General features: G+C 38.6%; 1 protein-coding gene across 2 annotated transcripts in view; it reads right to left on the bottom strand.

Annotated features, from left to right (window-relative positions):
- Positions 1-25,960, bottom strand: part of MYT1L (myelin transcription factor 1-like) — a 307,041-nt gene that overhangs the window by 30,913 nt on the left and 250,168 nt on the right. For both annotated transcript variants that reach the window (XM_010566718.1, XM_010566719.1), the window contains one exon: positions 3,962-4,024. In XM_010566718.1, coding sequence (XP_010565020.1) covers positions 3,962-4,024 — 63 coding nt within the window. The remainder of the gene's footprint in view (positions 1-3,961; positions 4,025-25,960) is intronic.

The raw sequence follows: 25,960 nt of genomic DNA, 5'->3' as shown, positions 1-25,960 counted from the left end.
ATGCTAACAATTTAACAGTGTAGGCATCTGTGCTCATAGGCTTGGACTAGTGCTCTCATCCCATTTCATTTTCTAGTTTAAATGCAGCTGACCGTTCTCCTTTTTAAAGCAAGGTGCTGTTCATCCCAACTTGCATAGTGCACACCAAAGTACGATACTTCCCTGTGTACAAACTAAACCTCAGAAAGCTTGTGCCACTTAAAAATAGTTTTGTTTGAAAACAATAATATCATAATCTGTAGGAAGACAGAGGCAGGAGGAAGAGAGGCTGAGGGATTTAGAATAAGAGGAAGCAGGCTCTGGGGCAAGGGGGCAGTTCAGGAACAGGTTGGTTCATTGCTCCCCATACAACCTGGACTGCAGAAAGTGAGGGGGAGAGGACAGGAGTCACAGATATGCCCTAGCTTATCTGAGAGACTAGTTGTCGTGGTTTAACCCCAGCCAGCAACTAAGCACCACGCAGCCGCTCACTCACTCCCCCCCCATCCAGTGGGATGGGGGAGAAAATCGGGAAAAGAAGTAAAACCCGTGGGTTGAGATAAGAACGGTTTAATAGAACAGAAAAGAAGAAACTAATAATGATAATGATAACACTAATAAAATGACAACAGTAGTAATAAAAGGATTGAAATGTACAAATGATGCGCAGGGCAATTGCTCACCACCCGCCAACCGACACCCAGCCAGTCCCCGAGTGGCGATTCCCCGCCCCCACTTCCCAGTTCCTAAACTAGATGGGACGTCCCATGGTATGGAATACACTGTTGGCCAGTTTGGGTCAGGTGCCCTGGCTGGGCATGAGAAGCTGAAAAATCCTTGACTTTAGTCTAAACACTACTGAGCAACAACTGAAAACATCAGTGTTATCAACATTCTTCACATACTGAACTCAAAACATAGCACTGTACCAGCTACTGGGAAGGCAGTTAACTACATCCCAGCTGAAACCAGGACAGTTGCACCCACTGGGTGAGACTAATCAGGTTTTACATCTGAAAACTAAACAGTTAATAGAAATGCCTCAGAAAGCAATACTTTTTTTAGCAGGTGTACAGATGGATATGCTTGTAGATGATGACATTTTCATAAAAAAACCTGAATGAAGAATTTCTGCCTTGACTAATGATTTAATGCTTTCTACATATTAAATCAATTTAATTATCACCTACTTATTGGTATTTTGGTGCATTATCTTTTTGCAATAGATCTTTCTATTCTGGCACTATGATTTATTAGAAAATTCTAAGACCTTTCAGGTCCTCTAAACAGACATTTCCAACAGACAGCTTCTGAGGTTATGATTAATTCATTTTTCCTCTGACAGCAGATTCACCAAGAAAACATATGTCAAGGATGAGCCTTTGCTTTAATATTTTTTATCCTATAGTAACCAAAAGCTATTACAAAGTAAACATATTACTTCATTTTTATATCAGTTTAATTCCTTATATATGAAGATAAAAGACAACAAGGGAAATTCAACACCGGTATATGCTGATATAACATCTTGCATACATTGAATGGGTGTGTGGAACTGCAGAGAGTTATGGCAGAGTTAAATCTGCCTTCATGTGTGCTTGCTGTTGAGCAGCCATTTTAAATACAGATGATACCTAGGCATCTTGGCAGCCATTTAGGAAAGAAGTTTGTCATTCCTTTCCTTCTGAAACTGAAAGGGTTGTAAGTGATGGTATCATACACAGACAAAAATGCCAACTCAGATGCAAGCAGAGGTAAATGCTAATTTTCGGTGTGGGTATTAGAAAGCTTAACTGTGAATATGCTGTGGGGTCTTTCATACTTAACAGCTCCAGATTTGGGTTACTGGTTTGCTGCCCTGTTAAAGAGCATGCATTTTGCCAGCCTCACCACCTCAGAAATGGCCTCAAAAGATATCATGACCTGAACAGTGTCGGGCTGGCTCCCTGTAAATGTGACAGGTCTCCTGGGGACATTGGTGGTTTTAAGCAAAGAAGACATTACTCCTTCAGTGTCAGTGCCCCCGTGCCCGGAGGCAGCCAAGGACCCTAGATGGAACTAGAATGATCTTTAGTTTTAGTTCCATCTTTTAGTTTTAGTTCCATCTTTAAGACCTTTACGATCCCTTCCAAGCCAAACCATTCTATGACCTGGGGCTGCCAGAGGCCTTTTGGAAGAGAAACGAAGGAGTTATGTGGTCAATATAGATATGGTGGCATTTCAAAAGGTTGAATGTGTTAAATCCCAATGAACTGGACAAATTCCAGATCACTTAGTTTTGCAGAATTACTTTTGATATCTTTAGGTGTACTGAGTATGCTGCACAATCAAATCAAAACTTGGTCCAGCACTCATCTGCAAAAATACAAGAAAATAAGAATTTACAGACAAAGTAGGTAACACCATCCAGCTCATGGTCTGGTCCTACAGTGGCTAGGAGACAATGACCAGGGAAAGGGTTTAAAAAATGAGCCAACATGCAGTGATTCTCCCCTGCTAACCTTGCCAGCTTTTAGGTTTCTTGTTTGTGACACTTTGTCTTCTGCATCTTCACTGTCCTGCCTGTTTCTGGTTAATATGACCAAATACATTACAGCCTCCTGAAACAGCAAAGTCAGGGTATAGCTACACCAAGCATAGTGCTGGCAGAGGTGTGAGCTGATAAATCCACACATAGTTAAATGTAGTTCTAAATTTGACCTTAAATCCCTTTGAAAGTGTGACTTAATCTCCTACATCATGTAAGTGCTTTTAAAATGTTTACATGTTCTCCTTTATAATATTATTTGTACTTTTGATGTTTAACTGTGCATTACAGAAATTGTTATTGTGATCTTTCATTTTTACATCATGTAAAGGTATGGCACATTCCCAATCTCTATGTTATTTATGTTTGGACCTTAAACTGTTTGTTGCTTTTACTTGGAATACATTTAAACTGGGCATTTCTGTATTGACTAGTTATAGGCAACTGTAAAACTACAGGGACTTGGTGAAGCAAGCAAATATCCAGACTCAACAATATTACTATGCATGGGAGTAAAGAGGCTTACTAACAAAAGAGAGGTGGGCTACACTATTATTCTTTGACTAAACAGTGGATAGCTGTTTACAAAACATGGTGCAGCTCTTCTCTACTGATTTATAGTTCTCAAATAGCCACAGGGGAATTGCTTATTACACAGAATTCATAACATTACCTCTACAGTGGTACCACCATAATTGATTTTGGGGTTACCAACAATACTCTAATTAGTAAATGTGAAACTTTTTTTGGCCATTGGTAGGGATCAAAGTTATAGTTTAGGCACTTAAGGTAACAGCTTTCATCCATGAATTTCTCTTTCCATTCTTCTGACTTGACATAGTTATGTACAATATGTTGCAATTTAAAAACAAGCCAAGCTTTATACTGAAATGTACTAACAAGACCAGTGCATTTTAGATGAAAGAGGTACTTTTTCCCTCTGATTAAAGCTGGTAAGGCTTCAGCTGGGAGAGGAGGTAAAGAATGGGGTCCAATTTTGCATTTCAAGAAATACTGAAAGAGTCTGGAAGAGACTGACAGGAACAATCAGGAAATACAATTTGTGGGGGAAAAAAATGCAGGAATAGGATTTGAGTCCAGAAAAGGTAAGACTGTGAAGAGAAGAGTTACTTTATTCAGAATGTAAGGCAGCAGAAACTTATAAATGTTGAATTGCTTCCCTGGGCTAACAGAGAAGGCAGAAAAACTGGATTCATTTTCTACAAAGATTTTGCTAGATATTAGCAAAAATCTTCCTGCCTACTTGTGTAGTGAGCCATGCTGAAGCTGAGAAATGTTATTCATTGTTGATAAATACAACGTGTTATACCAACCCATGCCTATGTACAGCATGCAATCCTACTTTGGTATTGAGAGAGGGAAGAGAGGTCTGTTGAGGTCCCTTCTAGCCCTTCAGTTGTTTGATTTAAAGAACAAAACCTTCTCTTTACGTACCTTCGATGTGAAGCATAATTTCCAGTAATATGCCCAGAGCCATCACACCCAGGGGTGGGACACCTAGAATAATAATGGAAGAGATATGGAGCAGTGTTACTGACAGGAAAGATATAACTGCCCATTAAAAAATATTTATTGGCTCAGTCCTTGCTTCCACAGGTGCCAGCCCTGGGGACCAGCCATTGCTAAACCCGAGCTTAATTCCACACCGAGGACAAGCATACTTTTTTCATTCATAAAATGTTTTTCTTTGCTATTCCTCACTTGCCCACTCAAATGCTTTCTGGATATCTCCAGTATCGGCAGATTAGTGGAGATTTCCAGCAGCAGCCTGACATGCCCGCACCACCAGGAATGAGTAGGGTTCACAGCAAATGGAATATCCCCATGGTGTATGCTTAGGTAATGGCTAACATTACAGCGAGCTGTTTTGTTTTCCATCAGAGCTATTGCTCTAATCCCACTGCAGTGTCATGAGGTCGCAGCATGGAGAGACCCCTCCACCTCTCCATGAAGCGAAGGAAATGCCTAAGGAAAAGGAAATGTGTAGACGGGGAAGTAATGCTGGCCTCTTGCGGAGAAATGGTAACCCACCCAAAGACTCCTAAACACCAAGCTACAGCACCAGACAGAGAAGTCACTGAGACAGCCGTCAGTGGAATTTCTATCAGTGGAATGACATTAGAGTCATCAAAGAAAATGGATGGGTTTTTTTACATTGCAAAGATGATTGCGATCACCACAGAATAAGCTAAATTAGAATGCTAAGTAAAACCATTAGCTGGTATTTGAACTGCTACACTAAATCACAGAAAAGACAAAGGAAGAATTAATTTATATTCATTTTACTGAACAGACGAATGCTAAATGAATTCCAAAAAGTCACTTTTCTTAAGCCTGAGTTTTGAATTTTAGCCATGCTTTAAAGCTTCATTTGAAGAAAGCATTCAAATTCAAAAAAAGCATGCGCACAAATTCAGATGTTGCATTCTGAAACATCAGATTTTCATAACATTGAATTCTTTCACTATTTGAATCCAGAGTTCGTGCAGACTTTGGCTTTTACCCTTTAGTTACATGTGTGCTTTCCTCAAAGTTGGTCCATACCGGTAAGCTTTTGTTTCACAAAAGTTTCTGCACAGACTTAAAAGTTTCTTAAAGTCAGGAATTAAGCAACCCAGAACTCAGTGCAATGGGGCTGTCATGTTCCATTAAGCTGAATTTTAGCTTTTTAAAGCTAGTAAGCATTACCTACTTCTGAGGAGCTCAGCAGGGCCAAACTTCAAACATGATTAACGCAACCTTGAAAGAGATAAATTAAACTGGAATTTGTTAAATGGAGTTCTTACATGGTCTTCATCTGGACGAGTTCAGTTATTCTACAGAAAACATTAAAATATGGTAGCACTTCAGGATGTAAGCCGGTAAAACCTCTGGTGTTCACTACGTCACTGAAGTTCCTTTTCTATGTAACAAACAGCCTGTGTGCTTTGGACAAGAAGTCTGATCAACACTCTTAAAGACAATTCTCCTTTTCTCTTGCTTTACGACTTTGCACAGGACCAAGGATAAGACCATGATCTTGACTAGAAGGTATAAGTATTACTGTGACTCTTAAGATATTAAAGACCAATATACAGGTTGATGTAACACATCAATCTTTCTGCTTGTAGAAAGATAAAACCCCTAATTTTTGCATAGTTTCTTCTGACACAAATTAGGTAAAAATATGGCCCTTGGTGAAGAAGTCACAGCTCAGTCTGTGTGGCCCTTACCATTCATTCTTTTCTATGGCTGCACAAACTTTGGCTTTTTCTTTAAGTTAAAAAATAAATGGTTAGGGGGTCTTATATAAAGGGTCTTATATTTTAAATATTTCATACTTAAATATTTAGATGTTCTCACTATTTATTTTTATTTTTTGGCAAATGTTTTGAGATCTGCAGAGAGACAATCTCTTGCTTCATGTGTTTTCTTAATGCTGTATATCTTAAGTGATCTACAATGCCTACTTCCTTCTTCCATGAAGACCAGCTGCATCACTGAAGCCTGACTGAAGCCTCTAAAGATGTTGAATCAAAGATATGGGAATAAGAATTAATTAAAGGAATTGACTAAACTTTGGCTACAAATGTCCATGGCATTTAAATGAATAAAGGAGAACAAGGAACTGTGAGACTGTTCCTCTGCAGTCTGTCTGAGGTACTACAAGGATTCTTTCTTTATGAACCCATGCTATTGGATGCCACCATTTTCCTCTGCAGACTTTTCAATCCTTTTGAGAATAAGCTGTTATCAAAACTTAACAATGTTTTTTCTCATCTTTTTTCAAGACTTTTGCTACAGGCAGGCATGATTAATAGTGTCTTAACAAACAGGGTTTATAAGATGCCCCAGTATATCCAATCAATCAGTCTTAAATTTAGACCATTAACCTCAACCATTTGGACAGTCTTACACAATTTAAAAACTACCTTATTTCTGTGTCATTTAAAAAGAAAAAAATCCTAAGCAACTGAAACTAAAGAAGAAATCATCCTGCTGTAAATTGAACTGAGAATCTTCACAAAGGGCTTTATACAGTTCACATCAGTTTAAAACCATACTTTTGATTAAACCAGCAGTGATTTTTTTATGTAGGCAAGGATTTAGAAAGACCTTTCAAATTTTGATTTTGGCACTATAATATTTGTTTTCAAGTCTCATAAGCTTATATTGACCTAAATGTAACAGATGAAATAAGAGTTTAGTGCAGTTGCTAAGAACATTTTAAAACCCTGGAACATTTCTATTTACTGCTGTTTCCATTCTACAGAAAGTGCTTATAACCACTGTGAAATACAGGATGCAGATATACAGTAGTCTGTTTCAACTATGAAGTTATTACAATGTTTATTTGCTTTCCTAAGCAGATTAGATAAGGAGACAACTACAAGTCCTTGTACCACTGGAATTGTGAGTCTGTATTTTCAGAATGTCTGATCATACACAGGACTTGCATATACGCTACTACTTTACTATCAACTGCTACCTATACATATTTGACTTAACCAATCATATGTACATGCAACAATGCCAGAAAAATGTATGCACAGTTGCTTGTAAGAGGCAAGTGATGTGAAACCCTTTGAAAATGAATATCAGAGTAAGTGGAAAACGAGATAAACAGTTTCCTCACTTACTTAAATTGAATGTAATTTGGCAGGATCAAAAGCTTATTTGTAGACTCTACATAATAGCTTATTGCAGCAAAGGGAAATACTTTAGTACTGTAAAGAGTGAGGTGACAAAAGGAATTCACCCTGTAAAGAGTGACGTTCGGAACATATAACACTAGCACTTTACCACAAATTCAGGGCATCCAGTAAAAGAAAGAGCTTGTCAGTGAAGGGGAATGCAGTTAGCACCGCCTTGATGTCCCATTCATTTCACAGAACATCCCAGAGAAGCTTTGTGGGGAACCTAAGCATAAGCAGAAAGCAGGACAGGCAGAAGAACAGCAACAGCTGTGGCAGCTGGATTCAGTACTGGGCATAGATTCAATAGCAGGAATGAAAAAAAAGTGAGAGCCAAACCGAGAGAAATACACTTAAGCCCCACTACCCATTCTTCACCGGGGAAAGGACTGAAGGTGTGCAGCAATTAAAAAAGACTTTTGGCAGCTTGAAGGAACCTAGGGAGGTTCCTGAGACTGTGAAGGAAATGGATGCAATGCCCAAATGGGCTGTGGGAGGGTTTTTCCAAATGCCAATGGTTCAAAGTCTTGCTGCAAGCTCAGCTCAGAAAAGAAAAAAACCAGCTCACATCAGCATAGCAGACTACAAATAAGATCCACATTTAAACCTATATTCCTAGACTTTTATCTAGGTCTACAGGAGCTAGATAAGCTTACATGTAGCTTACATATTTAGATTTATAGCTCAACTAGCATAAGATCAAATAGGATGTTACACAAAGATGCAAAGACAGAACTGAGGTAGTTTTGTCCTCATTATTGCATATAGCTTTGGTTGACATACTTCTAAAATTTATTTGAAAACATAAATTATCTCTAAAACATACCAACAAAACAAAGATATAGTAATCTGCAATATAATGAAAACACTTTGCTTTTTTTTTTCCTTCTAGAGATTTTTACCACAAAATGACAATGGCTTTTTGGAATCAGAAGGATTGCCCTTCCCTAGGGAGGAGGCAGCGCTCATGGAAGCTTTTGCAGCGCACACAGCCTGACCACAGCTCAGCACCTGCGCCGAGGCTTGGGCCCAGGCTCAGGCTCAGGCTTCCTCTTTCTTTCTCTGAGAAACCCTCAGTTCAGATTCAGCAACACAGTGAATTCTATTTCTATCTCAGTAAAATCTTGTCTTTAAGGTTTGACCAGTTTATATCTATAAATCCAAACGGAAGCCTTGGATCTAGAATTATACAAGCCCAAATTCAGCACACCACGCAAATAAAAGTCAGGTCACTGTAACACATGGTTGCATCTTTTGCTAAGTAGGGTGACAATGTTTAACTTAATCATCAGGGACAGTTTTAGCAACTATAACCAATATAACTTCTTCTCTTCTCTCTGTCTCTTGCCCCTTCAATCACCCTTGGCCCCTTCTATGTCCTGCACCAAGCTCTCTCCCTCTGCACACTTCAGCCTCGCTGCTCTTACCACTACAGCCTGGTTTTCACTAAGGAAAGGGCATGTTATTAAGTTAGGCTGTAGTTTTCCCAGGAATTGGCAGGTTTGTATGTTATCCCTGCACTTTTTTTAGCTATCGCTCTTGGGGGATTAACAATAGCACTCAGTGGACACTCTAGAAATAAAGAAATAGTAACAGTCACTAATAAAGGTGAAGAGCATTGCCAGTTCTCATTATGGAAAACTGCTTCGACATTTTATTTTTGTGCTGAGGAAATCTGCTCCCATGGAACTGAATCAAGCCATTAATTTCTCTCACACTGGCCATGCCAAGAGCCATCAGATAGTAGTCCTTTCTAGGACTCACCAAACTATCCTGGGATTCAATTGCAACAGGTTGCTACAAAATGCCTTTCATGACCTGTTATTAGTAAGCTTGCGTATCAGCTCTAAAGACTGATGTCAATTTTATTGTTTAGTTTATAGCACTTAGTACCTACTATGTTGTGGATCCAATCTTCCCTTAAGTAAATGAACACACATATAAATAATATAGTCTACCAGACAGAATATGTATCCTATAAATTACTAATTAAATATTTAAAGCAGATGTAGCTAGCAACCCAAAAGAAAAATCATACTGAATTGAATGGGGGAGTAAACAAGTAAGTTGTGCAAAATTTCGAATGGTTCTTCAGAATGTTCCACACAGCAAAAGAACTGGGACTTAAAAGAAAATTGTATCTTTCCCATAGTTTTATTTTGACCATGCTGTCAATCTCTATAGTAGAGGTGTGATTTTCTGTTGAAGGTTCAGAAAGGCTAGAGAAATATAATTGTTTCCTGTGGGATTTTTTCATAGAAGAATGTAGAACTTTTTATTTTTTGGTAGTTGCCATGTATTTGAGATTCTATTTTATTTGACTGAATCGCCATGAATGGAATTCATAGGTTGGAAGGCTGGAAAACAGACATAATAATACTTTGCATTTCTATGTTTCATCTGAAGATCTGAAAGTATTTTACAAACATTAATGGATAAAATCTCACAATACTGCTTGGAAAAGGGGAAGAATTTGGCAGAGGAAAACTGGGGCAGAGAGAGGCTAAATGACTTTACACAGAAGAGGAAAACAGGCTAGAAGTAGCAACTCATTCACTGCTCTGTATGCAGCTATAGAGCCATGTCTTCTGAAACTACATGTAGATTCCTAAACAAAATATTGTGGGGTTTTTTTTCTAGTCAGATAGTCCAGAAACAAAAGGTTACAAAAGTAAATCTGTAAAGATACTATGTTTGCAGTTCCCTGAATTGGTTATGTGAGGAAGGAGAAAAAAAGTGGGGAAGAAAGAGAAGGGACGAGAAGAAGCTTTGTCAAATTAAGAAATGGAGTTTTCTGTAAGGTATCGTAAGTTTATTGTATGTCTATGCCTCTATGAATTTGAGTGCTTGTCAAAAAACAAGTTTGCAGCTCTTGACAAACAAGTCCCCATTTAAACTATTTAAGAGGCCAAGAGAGAGAACAAGTTTTCCTCCAGTTCCTTCCTATGCCACTCACCACTAACCTGCAGGGAGCACTCCAGGGTGACAAGGGAGATCACCGACACAGCTGTATGGTCCTCAGCGGAGGTTTTTTGGCCACAGGTGTGTCAGTAACACTCAGGGTTGTAGTTATTGTTATGAAAACACCTATTTAGCAGGAACTGGACAGAAACCAGCAACTCGTTTTGCCTTTACCTTTCTGAGCAGTCAGAGAAATGCCTCACAGCCATTACTGTTCTAGCCAGCTCCGTGAAAGCAATCTGGACGTGTAAATCTCTAAATCTTATTTTCAGTCCCAGGTATTTTGGTAGATTGTCAAGCTCTAATTAAGTATGTGAAGTGGGAATGCTGCTGATCCTTTTCCTCATGAAGACACAGAAGAAAAGCTGTTGTCTGTCCTAATTCCAGTAGGAACACAGATGCTTTTCCACTTTTAGCCCGTTGTCTTTTATGGTCTATTTTTTTGCCATAGTATTTGACTTCTGAATTCCTGAAGTGTTGATATTTTCTTTTGATGCCAGACAAAACCCCGCTACCTACACAACCTTTCTGTGAATTTGCAATGAAAAACTGTTTTGTTAGGATGGATTTATTTTCTCTTAATTTCCCTCAGTGAAGCTGCACATCTACATACTTCTTCACTCTTCACTCTTTTACTTTCTATCCATACTCCTCTCCAGCATTTGTCTTCCACATTCTTCTCCTTCCTTTTCCAGATCCTTTTCCTTCCTCATTTTCATCTCTTGTCACTTTTAAATTTTCTCTCTCTCCCTTTTGCTTCTTTTTTCTCTGTCCCCTTTGGCTGATGTCTTCATTCTCTGTTCCTCCCTCATCCTTTCCTCCTTTCATGATCTCTAATAACCTTGAAGTCGACAGTTCTTTCTTCTTTCCTCCTCTTTGCTGTTTCTTTCCATTATCTCTTCTTTCATCACCCTTCTTGTCCTCCTGCCCTTTTCTCCCAGCTGATTTTATCTTTCCCACAGTCTGTATTACTTGTGGTCCTCTCACATTGCTGATGTGACTGGGTACACATTGCGTCCTTGTGTCAGGGGAGAAAACGCTGTGTGTTGTGAAACCATAACATAGAATTTCTTGGCTGCCAAGACACAGTGAGTCATTTTAAGTATCTTGCTCTCTTTTATTTTCATTAAAGTCCTTGTAAGCTTTATCACTGGCTTCAAAAGGAGCAGAACCAGGCTAGCACTGAGCACTTCTGAAAATTGCATTCAGAGTTCATTTGAATTGGTTCAACAGGCAACATAAACTCTGTGGGACAGGTATGCAGATAATGAATATTTCAGTGGATCTTCAGTCTATGGTTTCATGTTCAAGGCTAAACCTATGTCCTAGTCCTCACAAATATACCTACAAAAGCATGTGAACTCAGAGCCTTATAAATATCAAAGGTTCACAAAGATGCATTGGAAGCCAAAAATAAAAAAAGAAGATAAATTTAGATTCATATGCTAATTATGTCCCTGTACTCAGCCTAACTAGAAGGAGTACTTAATCACACAAATTCAGTATTAGCAAAAGTGCTATATATTACTTTTTCATATATAAAATACTGCTGACATTTCTTAGCAGAATGCCACTGACATGACAGGCCTCACTGGAGGTAACAGGAAAATTTTAAACCCCAAACCACAGCAGATATAAAGGAAGAGGATTTGAGGAAATAACAAGAGCCAGCAAGAAAAAAATTGTGGTGGAATAGCAAATGAGTGAATTGAGAAAAATCTTCTTCTATCTTGTCAGTTGCTTTTTGGCGTTGGATCCAGTGCAGTTCCAGTAGGAATGGGCAGGAGATCAGGGAATCCAGGCAAGGATCACTCCTGGTGGGGCGTTACTGAGCCTTCTCAGAAGACACTGGGAGAACTGCAGGTGGGAGATTGGAAAGAAGTGTAGAATGGAAGGATTTGTTGTTACCACTTTCACTGTACAGTCTTTCTATCCATGAGGGAATGATGCCAGGCCTATGGAGCTAGTCCAGGCATGAGACTAAAATAATTTTGGCTCAGAGGCTTCGTGGAGTAACTTCAGGCTCCTCTATCTCCGATGAGAGATTGCTCTGTCTCTCTCCTCGCCTCTAAAAATCCCCAGCAGTTGAATGGTTCTAAACTGGGGATGGCTGACTGCATACTCTTCTCCTTAAGTAGAATTTAATTAATTCCCTGACTTTCTGCATGTACAGTTTTTCTGTCCTTAGCTGCTGGCATTATCTGTATTGCATTCCTGCATTTTTTTAACTGTGTGGGGGTGCGAAAGAACATGATATGTTTTTCAATTACACTGAAAGCCATTTTCCTATGAGCAGACTAAAATGCATCATGCTGGCATTTAAAATAACTGCTGTGCACTCGAATGCACAGATACACATGATGCGTTTAAATTAATTATATTGCTTTAAAAAAAAAATTCCTGTGCCTTCAGTTACCACCTCTGCATGCTGCCTGTTTTGCTAGCAGTCAGGACTTCCCAGCTTCCCAGCAGCAAGTGCCATGACGTGCTGCCCGCTGTTCTCACATCTAGCACCAGCATATACCGCCTAACATGCCAGTTGCCAAAGGCATGGTATGTGCCTAATGTGAAATAGCTTCTGTGCACTACCCAGGGGGTGCTCCGTTCACAGAAGCTGCCAGGGGGAAGCTGTGAATCAGCTCTCTCCCTGGGCACCTTGCCCACGCTTTCTCTCCTGCCAGCATCGCCTGCCTCGGAGGCAGCACCGGCCAGCTGCAGATCCCCTCCCCGCAGCAGAGAGCACTTCCTGGCACCAGGGATGAATCAGTTCCAACATATGCAAATTCAAATGTTCATTTCCAAACACCTCAGCCTTTGAAAAAAAGCTGCATTTTTATACTGAAGAAATAACGCAAAAAGATCAAGGCACGGAGAAAAATGCAGGAGAATATAGCCTTAAGAGAACATGCCCTGCAACTAGGAGCTAAGCCATGCAAGTTCTCGGTCTCCTAATAGCATTGCTGCGAGCCTGTGTTCAGAAGAAAACCCCACATGGGCTTTTTCCAGTAATTTTGGGTAGACACATTTGTTTCTGAAGAAGAATGTCCTATTCTTGGTTGGTCTATAATATGGGAACCACTAAGCCTCTCAGGAATATCTGCCACTCAGCCACTGCACAGCAAGATTGGTCCAGTCAGGGTTTGCAGACCAGCCAGTGACATGATTCATGGGTCCAAGAGAAGCCCTTGAAGACAGTAGCACAGTAAGAACATTCTGGTATTCTTCACCTTAAAAGGTGTCTTCAGAAGCTTGTACAACTGGCCTAACTTTTCTGTTTATGATGTAAATGGAAGTATTAGCACAACATTAAATTAAAATTAGGCCAAATGCTGAGTACTTTGAAAATGCACTCTTTAAAGTAGGGCATTTTTCCCCTGATAAGAGATTTACATTACGGTTAGTAGCCTGCTGGTTGCCTTGAACACCGTAAAACTGTCAATAGCATAATTCTTGCATTGTTGTCTCTATGTTGCTGCTTCTCCCACGCTCTGCTCTTTTGTACTTCATATATCTTCTCCCAGGTGAAGCAATTACCAAAGGGTCTGGTGGGCACAGCAGTATGACCTTGAATCTGTCACTTCCTGAGAATTTCTTAGAGGTTTGGGCTGACTTCAAAATCTATGAATCTGGAATACTCTTAATGGTCAGCACCTCCCCAAGAAACACTGAGAAAAGCTATCAGATCAGGATTGCTAAAAGCAGAGGAAACAAATTAGCAGCTTTCATATAGTCTGTGGCCTTAAGAATCCACTAAAGATGTTGGGAAGACAATGCACACAACCCAGCATTAGCCATTCCTTAGTTATTCTGTTTATGTGTTCTTCATTTGAACAGAACTGTTCAACTTGTGCATGCACAAATACTCGATCAAGAGAAGGACTCCAGAAGATCACAGGAAAGGAGGCAGTTGAATCAAGTGTAAGGGGGAAAGGAAAGGCTGAGTGGGAAGGACGGAAAGAATAAGAGCATGAAGAAAGTCCAATATATATGTCCTCTTCCAAAATAGCATATCTAATATTTGAAAGACTAAGCCTACAAAATATTTCTAGCCCTATACAATTAAGAAAGAAACATGAGTCCTGCCTCTAATGAAAGTCCTCTCAGTCTAGCATTATGGCAAAGCCATAAATCAACAGGATTGTAAACACCTTTGAGTTATCTAGGAAAAATATCACGGGCAGCATGAGGGCTCAGCAATTTGCAAAAAAAACCCCCAACAAACCCAAACCACTAAAATAATCCAAATGACAGAAAATGTAATGGGCTGGAATTTTCTTCACTATTAACAGCTTGTTTCTTACTCCCGTTTCAAAAGAGCAATTAAAAAGATGATTTTCAGTGCACATTCAGAAAGGTAAGATAAGGTAAACATAATAGTTCAGTGTAAAATGTGTTTAGGTAAGTAATTGCATCTTGAGGTTGAAAGGTATGTTTTGTTCCACATGCAGTCACTGCACTGTGCCCATTAGCAACCTTGAGAAGTGCTATTGTACCATGAAGTTCCTATACTGGATGGACTTTTAAATCTTTTCTGAATGTATGTGCTTCTATCTGAAAACACATGCCATTCATTAATGGGGACAGGCTAACGTTTGGATAAAGGGAGCAAATCTCAAGGGTTTCGCTTTCCCAGACACATAAAGCAGAGATACTGCTTTCTATTTTGGGGGTGAAGAGTCAACAGCAAAATACTAAAATCCTTCAGTTTTTGTTTCATGAAAACAAGCAGCTTTTCCCCTCTAGGCCTAAAAACATTTGTCAGAAGCCCAAGTGAAGAAATGTGAAAATACTGAGTGTGAATTATATCAGACTGTGAGAGGCAGTCTGGTCTAGTGAGAAGGCTAATGAACAGTACAGCTAAGAGAAATGGGTTTTTTAACCAATTTTCTGTGTGATTTTATACTAATTTTTGAAAACTTCTCAGACTTGCTCTAATTTTTCATGTGATTGACTTGAGACTCATGCTCCATCTACAGTGACTTTTAAGTATTACCTCACTGTTTACTTGAGCCCTAATTTACCTCGGGCCTGCAATGTTAAGCAAGACTTAATTACTACTGAAGGGAAAAATTCCTAGTGCGAGTCTAGTCATGAACCTGTCTGCAAGGAGGACAGGTTGGGCATGACCACAGCTATGCCCACCCCTACAAGTACTCCATCCTACTGCCTTGAGGTAGACTTAGATGGTAGACGGTGGGCAGACAAATCAGCCCTAATGAAGTAACACTTAGGAGGGTACAATGTTTTCTGTATTCTTCCCAGCACTCTGAGGGCTACAAACACTAAGCTGCAAGTTTGCATTGCTGCAAGATGTTGGAGGACAGTTATGGGCCTGGAGCACTTGATACACAAGGCTGAGAGAGCTGCCTTGTTCATTCCTATGAAGAAAAGTGTAGGAAATCTTATTGCTGTCTACGACTACCTAACAGGATGGTACGTTGAAGGCATACCAAAAGTCTTCTCAGAGATGCACAGCTGAAGAATGAGAGGCAATGGGGACAAGATTCGCAACGGGAAAGCCCAATTTATTATAAATGAAAAAAAACCTACCATCAAGCTGGTCAAACACTGGAACAAGTTGTGGGAACTCTAACCTTAGAGATACTCAAACCTTGACTGAACGAGGTCCTGAGCAACCTGCTCCAACTGGACTTGGTCTGAGCAGGAGTCTGGAGTAAGTAACATTTGGAGGTCCCTGCCTACATGATCTTATAATTCTGTAATACGTCTTAAAAGCTGTATCAGAGAGCATACTGTTTGGCCTCCTATTGGTAGTACAGATGCAACATTTCCGTACAGGCTCATCTCCAGAAAGCTCAAGCACTAGCATTCTACTTGATTTCAGTCCCTTCTTGGTAGTTCAAATTCAACCATCAGCCAATTTCTTTGTATAGTTGTATATATTCGAAATATTTGTATATTTCTTTGTATTTGTATATGTTCTTTTTAACCATTGAAAAAGATGACTTTGAAGTCCAGTTTGCAGAGCTAATGTATGCCCAGGAATTCTCAGTGAGGTAGATAAAGTGGATCACACCAAACATCCTGATCAGCGGGAGGGACTGTGTGCCTCCAATAATACTCCCAGTTTCTGCTCCGCACATCCATCTGCCTCTGCTTCAGAGCTTCCTGTCCCTCCTGAAAGGATGTTGCAGCTGTCTGGGTAGCAGTAAAAGAAACAATGGAGCTTTCAGTATGGTATTCAATAAGACAAAATTGGTGCCATTTCACCCTAACCTGTCAGACTGTATGAGGCAGTTTGCACATTATGTGAACAAAGGAGACATCCCTTCAGTGAGGGCAGGAAGCTCTGATAAGACCATTAAAACTGTTCCAAGCTAAACTATTCCTTCTTGTGCTGGAATCTGAGACTGTATTGAACAGCACTTAAGTAGTAATTCCAGCTTCATAAGAATGTTCCAAGGTATCATTAAGTAGAGCACTTGAAAATGAATTGTGCTTTTTATTGTCACGGGATACAGTCTGGTGTCTTTTCTTACTTTGGCCCTCCTTACTTTCTCCTTAAATTTAAAAAAGGCAGAAAGCCCACCCTTTTGTACAATTTTCCCTTCCGCAACTCCCATAAGATTAGGCAGTGCAAGCTTGGTTTATACTGCAAACATTTCATGAAAGAACCACTTTAACTTCACAGTCTAATAGCTGCAGGAATAGCTTCCTAAACAGCTGTGCAGAGTGCTGGAGAGGTCGGAGGTTACAAACAGGGATAAGTGGCTGTGCAGCACAATGGCACTGTGTGACTGCACACTGCAGCGTAGAAAACAGCTCACTTGTCCAGAAACACTTCACTCACGGTTGGGAATGCAGGCAGAGAGAGAAAGTGCTCATGCTCTATTATACCTTAGGGCTCAGAGTTCTCGTGCACTGCAGAATTAGAAAAGCAGCCTTGAGTGAGAGGCTAACAACTTTGCCTTACATGATTTTTACGAGAAAAAGGTTTCCCTCTGATTTTTTTAAAGCAATACATTTCCTTTGAAAATCGCTTCTTGTTTTTGTGTGCTTATAGCCAAATATCCCTGAGCATCTATTTACTGCTCCTTACTCTCATTTCTAATTCACTTGGTTAGTGTTGATACAGATCTCATCTAAACATTGATTAATAGTTTTCTCCTTCCAGGCTGGCAAAGAAGAACCATAACTTTCTATTTTCAGAGTGCATGTTTTCATCTTGTATTCAAACTGTGACAAAATATTTTTTTAAAATCACTATCCTTAGAAACGTTCCTGCTAATTAACTGCCCCCTGACAAGGATTTGGGAGAATAATACATGGGGCAGGAACATAGCTGAAACACAAATTATCTGTTTTGATTAGCTCAGAGGTTATGATCCTCAGCTATACATGACATGGGAGAAGAAGAGCATCTTATTAACCTCCTGGCATGAAGTAGGGACAGGCAGAATTCCACTCACAGCACCCATTCAGCCATAGGAAAACCACTAACTTCAAGATGACTGTAGCATCTCAGGAAGGTCAACTGAAAGACTGTGGAACAGGTAACCCAGCACACTACATCTTACAGAAATGTCTCCCACAGGTTGCCGCTTCCCAGTACTCATTGTTGTGGACTGTATCTCTTGCACAGGATTTAATCCATTGGCAGTGTTTTTAGAAATTGCCAATTTTCCTTTTTTACAGTGAGGGAAATTTGTAAGAAAAAATTACCCTTTGGAGAAATATCTTATTCATTACATTTACTTTACTTTTGAATGGAAAGCATTTTAATTGACATGAACAGACAAAAAAAAGTTTTTCTTAGCCTTATAGACAATCCCACTACCTTGAAATAATGGCTTTTAAACTTTGAGATGGAATAAAATTATTTTTGAGATCATTCTTGATTATATAAGACTTTATATAAAACACATTTGGTCTGTGGTACGTTAACATTCACAAGAATTTTTACAAAAATTGGAGATATATGGTCCTGGCATGTTTCCTTAGTACCTGTTTGTGAATCAGTAGTTGTGGGTTCAGTAGTGTTAATACCATAATTTGTAAAAATGGAATTAAAATCAGGTAAAATATGGTTAAGACATTGTATTCTGGATACAAGTTTTGCATACAAACTGATGGACAATTACTTCTCACATGCATTAAATATTATGTATTTTCAATTTACAGAGGTTTATTGTATTGAATAGAAGTCAAACAAAAGTTAAGGAACTTCCTTACCAATATTTGTCTAATTGATACCTTAAAAATACCTTTTTCTTCTAAAACAAGTAATGATAGGACTCTGTCTATGACAGTGTCAACCTGAAACTGCTTTTGTCAAGTGTAAGGAGTGCAAATTCTGCTCCTGGGGGTTATGCATGGAATTTGGCCTTGTAATATTGTTCTCACACCATTAAAAACCTGCTGCTCACGGAAAGCTTTTCACAGTTACAGAACATAATCTCAGATCCAAAGCCAGCTAAAGACGGTGGGAGGTTTTCCATTGACTTAAGGGGACTTTGGATCAGGTCTCAGGAAAGACTTAGAACCATTGAAGGTCTTCTTCTATGAATGGGATTGTTGAGGATTAAACCTTAGCTGGCTTTAAAAAAAAAAAAAAAAAAAGCTTAATAATTCTGTTCTTTCAGATTCTTCACACTGAAGTCACAACAGGTGTATTCGGGTGTTATTCAAAAACAAGGCCCTTGCCCCTCCTCCATTACACCTATACTTATGGAACATACTTACGCTTTCCTGACAGATGTTTCTTGATTAGTGCATCAGAGGAAAACAAATCACCACCTACAATGGTTCCTGGAGAAGCCTTGAGGAGAAACCCATAATCTATCATTTTTTAAAAAATTATTCAGTTCTTTTCATATGAATTTTTATGATTTCCCTGTTTTTTTTCCATAATTTGTTTATAAATCTTATTCATGGGGAACAAAAGCAGCAATTTATCTCTGCAGTGTCCAGCATACCCAACATTTGCAGCTTTTACATTAAAACTTCTTTGTGAAATGCAGAGCAGTTAAAACAGCAGATACTGAATTCACTCCCTTTTAAAGAATAACCCTGGTATTTAAAAGAAAAATATATAGATACTTGAAAGAAATAATCAAGATGTTTCTTCATATCTATTGCCTGATATCATGTCTAATTCATGGCTGAATTATAGATTCAGATCATATAGTAAAAAAGTAAATTATAGGTTGTTTACCTATTGAACTCTGAATTCAGCATTCAGTAGACTGCATTTAATACAGGGCCATTTTAGTTCTTTTAGCTATCATCAGTTTATACAAGCAAACAAAAAATCCCTAAGCTCACAGTTTTACAGGAAAAATGAGTAAGTTGTGATTTTCTACTAAGTCTGCTTTGAAATGCTTTTTGTGTGAATTATGTGTTCAAGAAAAGTGCCAAACTGATTGGCCTGGAAAAAATAGTTCTCTATCTCTAAAAAAAAAAAAAAATAAAAAGAAAAGAAAGACTATGGCTTGGTTTTCTTATAAATTGCATCTGTATCATTTGATTCCTTCCCTACTTAATATAAAGTACCCCAGTATCTAATCTCTTCTAAATTAATTATATTTATAGCTCTTTTAAGCTGATCATATGCTTTCATAATGACGTCCCCATTAATTTGCAGTCTGAAAATTTGGAAACTAGATTCCGTTCATCTCAGTGTACTGTTAACTCTGAAGCCTGAAGATAGCATTTTAAATATCACTCTGATTGACTACAGCTGACCATTTTAATGAAACTATGTAAATAGTGTAATTCTGGAAACTGCACCTAACATGTAATTTATTTAGATTTAATTTTTTTCAAGGGTCTTTCTTCCTTTTTACCACAGTCTGAAAAATAATAGGTAACAATACTAATGTGCTTATACTGCAGTCCTCCTCTGCCTCTTTTTTATTACAGAAAACAGATACTGCTGGAGCTGAGTGCAGTGTAAGCACATTCAAGCATATAAAAATAATTAATGATGGCCAGTGTTAAAATAGTCCTCAAAATCTAAGGTTGTTTCACAGTGTACACCAAATGAGCCCATGCTGAAAGAGCACAGTGTCGTTATCTGTGGAAGGAGAGAAATCAGCAGACTTTGAAGCAGTGGAAATTCTGTGTGTGTTAGGGTAGAAGAGCAGTTTTTACATGCAGATGAGCAAATGTAAATTCCACTTACTGGGAGTACAAAAAATATTGTAAAAGAAGATTATGATGAGGTGTTTATGAGGGATATGGGATATTTTAGAGATATAAAACATTGATATAGATACTACAGTGCTGCAAAAAATGTGTGCCACATAAAGTCCCAATAGCACTGAGATAAAAGTAAAGGGGTGAACTTAACTGCATGGCAAAATCAGATGTTACTGTGCAGATACAGACACCAAGTAATCGCGTTAGAAATTGGCCATTCTAAGAAACCAAACAATGCAAGGAATTTTATAACTTCAAAAGATTTAAATAAGGCAATCAAACATGAATGCTAACCCAAGAAAGTAGCTGAGGGCATCTGCCCAGATCATCACTGTTGTATCTTAGCGTAACTCCACCGAAGGCAATGGAGCTATGCTAATTTACGCCAACTGAGGATCCAGACAATCGTATTTAGGACTTTGAGTGACAAAATTACTTTTATTTCGGGGTATATGTTAAAGGGTTTTGGCAAGTCTGACCAAACACAGAAAGTGCAAAACACTGCACTTTTAATTCCCCTTTTAGCAACCGTAGAGTTTATGCAACTTCCCATGGGGATTGCCTCAGCACTTGGGATATACCACAGCATCATGTTGCAGATCTTTGCGGATCTGGATGGAATGAGCAATTGGTTATGATCTGTTGATTTGAAGCAAAAATGATCAACATCACAATGGGAGTTTGCACAATAACCAAATTGTGCCAAAGAAAAGACCCTTGAATTGAATACGAGCAAATGCCAGGCTGAATGAGATTAATTATGTAGGACACAATCAATGACAAAGAAGTATGACCAAACCCAAGGAAGGCGGAGGCAACTGTACAAATGGAAAGACTCCAAGACAAGAAGGCCTTAGAGAGATTCATTGGGCATATTAACATAACTAAGCAAATTCATTGATAATTAATCACAATTAAGTGCTCCTCTCAGAATAGCTGCTTAGGGACTGCACAGAATGGCACTGGAATGACTGACAAGAGAAAAGTTTTGAAAATTAAAATGAACTGTCAAATAAACATTCACACTGAAATATTTGGTGATTAGTGAAGAGGTTAGGAACTAAGGGTTGTATCTTCAAAACTGCCTAAGTTGTTATTGCAGACACTGAATTCCACTTTCAAAGTTAGGCATATAGAAGTTGCAGGGATGTGGATGCCCAACATTTACATTCCTTCTGAAAACCAACTTTAGACTCTGAAGTCATATAGGTCGTTTTGAAAAAATTACTCTAGTTCAGTGAACATTCATCTGAACTGAGACTATTTCGGGTGATAACTAAAAGTGGCAAATGGTTTTAAATACTGATTAACATCCAAACAGAAAAAAGTACAGCTATGAATAACTTTTGTTTTAAATAATTAAGTACATAAAGAAAGAGGCCATGAACTATTTGGGTATTGTAGATGCCACTATGCAAATGAAGCCTCTAATTTCAGAGCTTTTCATGGTATTGAAAACTTACTAAGGCCCTGATTCTGCAAGGTGCTTCATGCAAACAATTTTGTGCCTGCATGGAACATTTCACAGCATCAGAGGTACTGATATGCAGTTGGCTTTTAAGGAGCTTTTTAGAGAGTACATGCTTTTAAGACTACCTCTCGGTAATGAAAACAATGATGAAGGGACTTATGTAAACAGAACTCAAGTATTTTCCATTTTGGAGACAAAAGTTGACAAACTTAAGTGAGAAAAATGGAATGACTCAACCTTACCAGAGTCTGAATGAGTTATTCTAACAGAAAAAAAAAAAGCCCAGCCACTTCCATATGTAAAACTTATTGCGACTACAGAGATGAGGTTGCTGCAGATGATGGGTTTCTATACAAAGGACATTATCATAACACCACACAACATGAGGTTGGAAATGCTAGGTATAACCTACAGTGCCCATTTGAGTATTGAGAAGTGCAGGAACAGAGCCCAAGGTGTTCTGTTCTGGCCAGGCATGCATGCTGCCATCAAAGATAAGGTATCCAAGTGGAAATCTGCAATAAATACAGGAAACAAAAATGCAAAAAAAACCCACTGAAACCACATGAGATTCCTAGTTTCACTTGGCCCAAGGATCTAGTTGAACAAAATGGGAAAGATTATTCCTTATAGGTGAACTAATACTGGGGATCTATGTTCCTTGGTTTTGTTTTTAATAATTTAAATTAGACTTGCACGCTAACTTGCAATTTAATAACACATTAAAAAAGGCAGTTTGTTTTACCATAACATTGCAGATAAGTTAATAAAACACTATCATTTACAAATGACTCAGTCTAGTAATCTTTAACATTACTCCAAATACATCACGTCTGGTCCTTGCAATCACATTTTCTATATAAAAGTTAGCTAAAACATCAAGGAACTTTAAAAAGTATCTACAGATTCAAAGGATACATACTTAGCATCAAAGGAGTATTTCATTGCAACACAAGATTACCTACTAGGCTCAACAACCTCAGTATTCAAGAAAAACTGTAATGATAACTTCTATTAAGTTTCCAATGTAGAGAGAAAAAAAAAAAAGAGGACATAAACAACAGGGGTAAAAACTGTGATAGTAAGATTGGAAATGGTTATGCCTCTTGCAACAAAGAGTAATTTTGTAAGAGAAAAGTGAGTGAAAACTAAATAATGGGTCATAGTCTTACTGAGTTCTTATAGGCGGACAGATGTAATCTCAGCAGGAATAGGGAAAGGAAGGGAAGGGAAGGGAAGGGAAGGGAAGGCAAGGCAAGGCAAGGCAAGGCACTGCATGGCAAGGCATGGCAAGGCAATGCAAGGCAAGGGATAATACTCTTGTGCAGATGAAGCAACAAATGTACACCCAGGCACTGAACACCAGAAACACCTCAAGGGGCAAACATAGGATGTAGGTGGAGAAATCACTTCAGCAGCTAAAGAAATCTCTGCAGAAATAACTGGTGTGAGTACAAAACGTGACTGTATATTGGGAGAACTATCAAGGTTTAAAGAGTATAGGTACCAATCAATGTCCAAGAACAACCTAGTCACCTGTTCTGTGGTGTTTTACTAATATATCCTATTAATTTTTGTTTCCGCATTTTAATTTTGTATTTGGAGGAGGCCTATTTTTTTTCCAGATGACTAAAGCAAGGAAGAAAACACTACTTTCTTCCAGTAATATTTTATTTTATATATTCATCAGAATAAATACAATACAAGCTTCTCCATTTCTGGGAGGATATCCCTTCCTCCCAGTTGCTAGTTCTTGCTGAACAAATTGCAGTAAAATTACACCAATAAAAAGTGAATATTAGAGATCATGCTAACATAGAAGAGTTTCCCTAAAAGTATGAGCTAAGGATATCCTTTCTATCCAGAAAAAAATGTACTGCATGGAATTGTTCTTCCTAGAAGAGTTGCGGTTAACAGGGAGAGCTTCAGAGAAGCTCACTTTTCTGTCTGAACTGAATGGAAGGCACTGCTAGGATGACACATCTGGGAATAGGGAGACAAGGATAAAAGGAAGGTAGGAGAAAGAGCAGGAGATGACCACCAAGAATATGGAAATTAGGGCAGAGTGACATGGAAGAAGGAGGCACAGAAATTCCAACTCTTACTTCGCTGTGGAGAATGTGCAAAAATAGACCAAGCTCCTCACTTTGAGTTAAGAAGAGACGTGGAAAAGAAAAGCTCTCAGGCTTCACTGTAGAGAGGGAAATGAGGCCGTACTCCTCCCCGTAAGTGCCATAAGGGAATACCAAAACATGTGCACCACAGAAAACAATGACATGCAAAATCTACATGGAGACACAGGTGCTTCGGGACTGAAGGACTGGGCATAGTACAACAGTGTCAGGTAAGTATCCAAACTTGTAGGCACCTGGTTGAACTGCAAATCTTTCTGAGGTTCAGATTATTTAATATAAGCACTGATGGGATATTCTGGCAGAAAATTGATCCAAAGAAACAAGGGTAAATGTTGAAAATTTGATAGTCAGCTCCAAGATAATATTTAGTTACCTATGGCCTTTGAAATACTGTGACTATTTTTACATCAAAGTAGCACTAAGTAGAACTAAGTTTGTCATTTTCTGGGAGTCTCTGGTACCCAGGTTCTCTGGTTCCCATGTTGGCAGTACACCAAGTAGAAATGTTCTCAGTCAGTATGCTGCATTTTGGCTGGGATTGATTTACTGGTGATCAAAATGTGTCCTTTTAAAAACAGTAATTAATTTGTTTGGTTTTTTTTTTTAAATTTTATTTTGAATAAGATTTAAACTGCTTCAAAATGTTGCTTTTTTCTAGTATTTATAATTCTACAATGGGATTACAGTTTTGAAGTAACTGTAGCTGTTAGAAAAACCTCCTATGATAAGGAGTAAATAAAGAAAACTGATAAGGAAAAGCCCCTGGGTAAGATTAAACTGGATTTAACTTACGAATATTTTAATATTGGTAGCTGTCAACGGGTGGGCTGTTAATTGCTTTCCCATCATCGTGAAGTTTACTCATCAATATAGTGTCCCTAGGTCCTTTAAAAATTAGTTGCTTTTCACAAGTCCTATAATAAAATCTTAATGCTGGAAAAGCTTGGATTCTTGCCAGATATTAATTTCTTCAGAGACCCTGAAAGCTGTTGACCTCTTTTTTTGCCAGCAGCAGTAACCGAGAATTAAAGCTGAAGAAATTCTTCTGTTATTTGGAGATCATTGACCAGGCTGTGTAACGGCTTTGGTCTGCCGATAAACTATGCACAGACTCTCTTGTTTCCACTTGGGCTTTGGGTGAAAGTGGAAAATCATACAATCTGCACTGTAAACCTGAGTAAGAAGCCTTACAGAAGAGAAGCATGGGTGGTAAGGAATAATTATGCTGACCCTGGAACAGTTTAATTGAAAGCTGCAACATTATTATTCTGGGAGCCAGGAAACGTGAGTGATGGAATCGATGGAGCCACAACTACCAAAAGACAATACAGTGAGCATAACTGTTAAGCAAAATAAACTTTTCTCTAACCTTTTCAGATTCTCATATTATTTTGATTATGAATATTATCTGAATGATATTATTAATTAATATTATCTGAAGTGTCTGATACTTTATATTTTATTTTGGGCTTAAAAAGAACCAGTGTGTTAGCAAAAGTCCAATTAGGAAGCTGCACTTCACATAACTTTTGTGAGTGTACAATACACACAAGGAGATCATGGATTGGTAAAATGTGATATAAAGGCTTTACCAGCACATATGCAATATTTGCTACGTAAGCTATGCATGGCAAAGCCATAAAAGTATGAACTCTTTCCAAACTATGCAGTCCAGAAACACGATCGATCCCTATGCTGCACTATCAATTCTTCTACCGCACTATCAATTGTTCTCTGTACCCCATGCATTAAAAAAGTATTTGCCAGAAATTTTACAGAGGTTGAAATCTTTATGGATGACTGGAAACAACTACACTGAAAGCCAGAACAAGGAATAAAAGATGAAGAAGAGATGAGAACAGTACAGATTGGTAGGGACGGGACAGAAGGGATCTCAGCTTGGGATATAGACAAAAAACGCATATACATTTCTCTCTACAGCCTGGGGCGGGAGCCAAGGTTACTGATTCTCACTACTCTTCCATCGTCAGCAGATATGTATGAAACACACCAGCAACGTTTCCCATCTCCT

The sequence above is a fragment of the Haliaeetus leucocephalus genome, unplaced genomic scaffold (genome assembly GCF_000737465.1).
Source record: "Haliaeetus leucocephalus isolate CR32 unplaced genomic scaffold, Haliaeetus_leucocephalus-4.0 Scaffold217, whole genome shotgun sequence".
NCBI lineage: Eukaryota > Metazoa > Chordata > Aves > Accipitriformes > Accipitridae > Haliaeetus > Haliaeetus leucocephalus.
The sequence above is the reverse complement of the archived record's forward strand: the minus strand, read 5'-3'. Positions and strand labels throughout refer to the sequence as shown.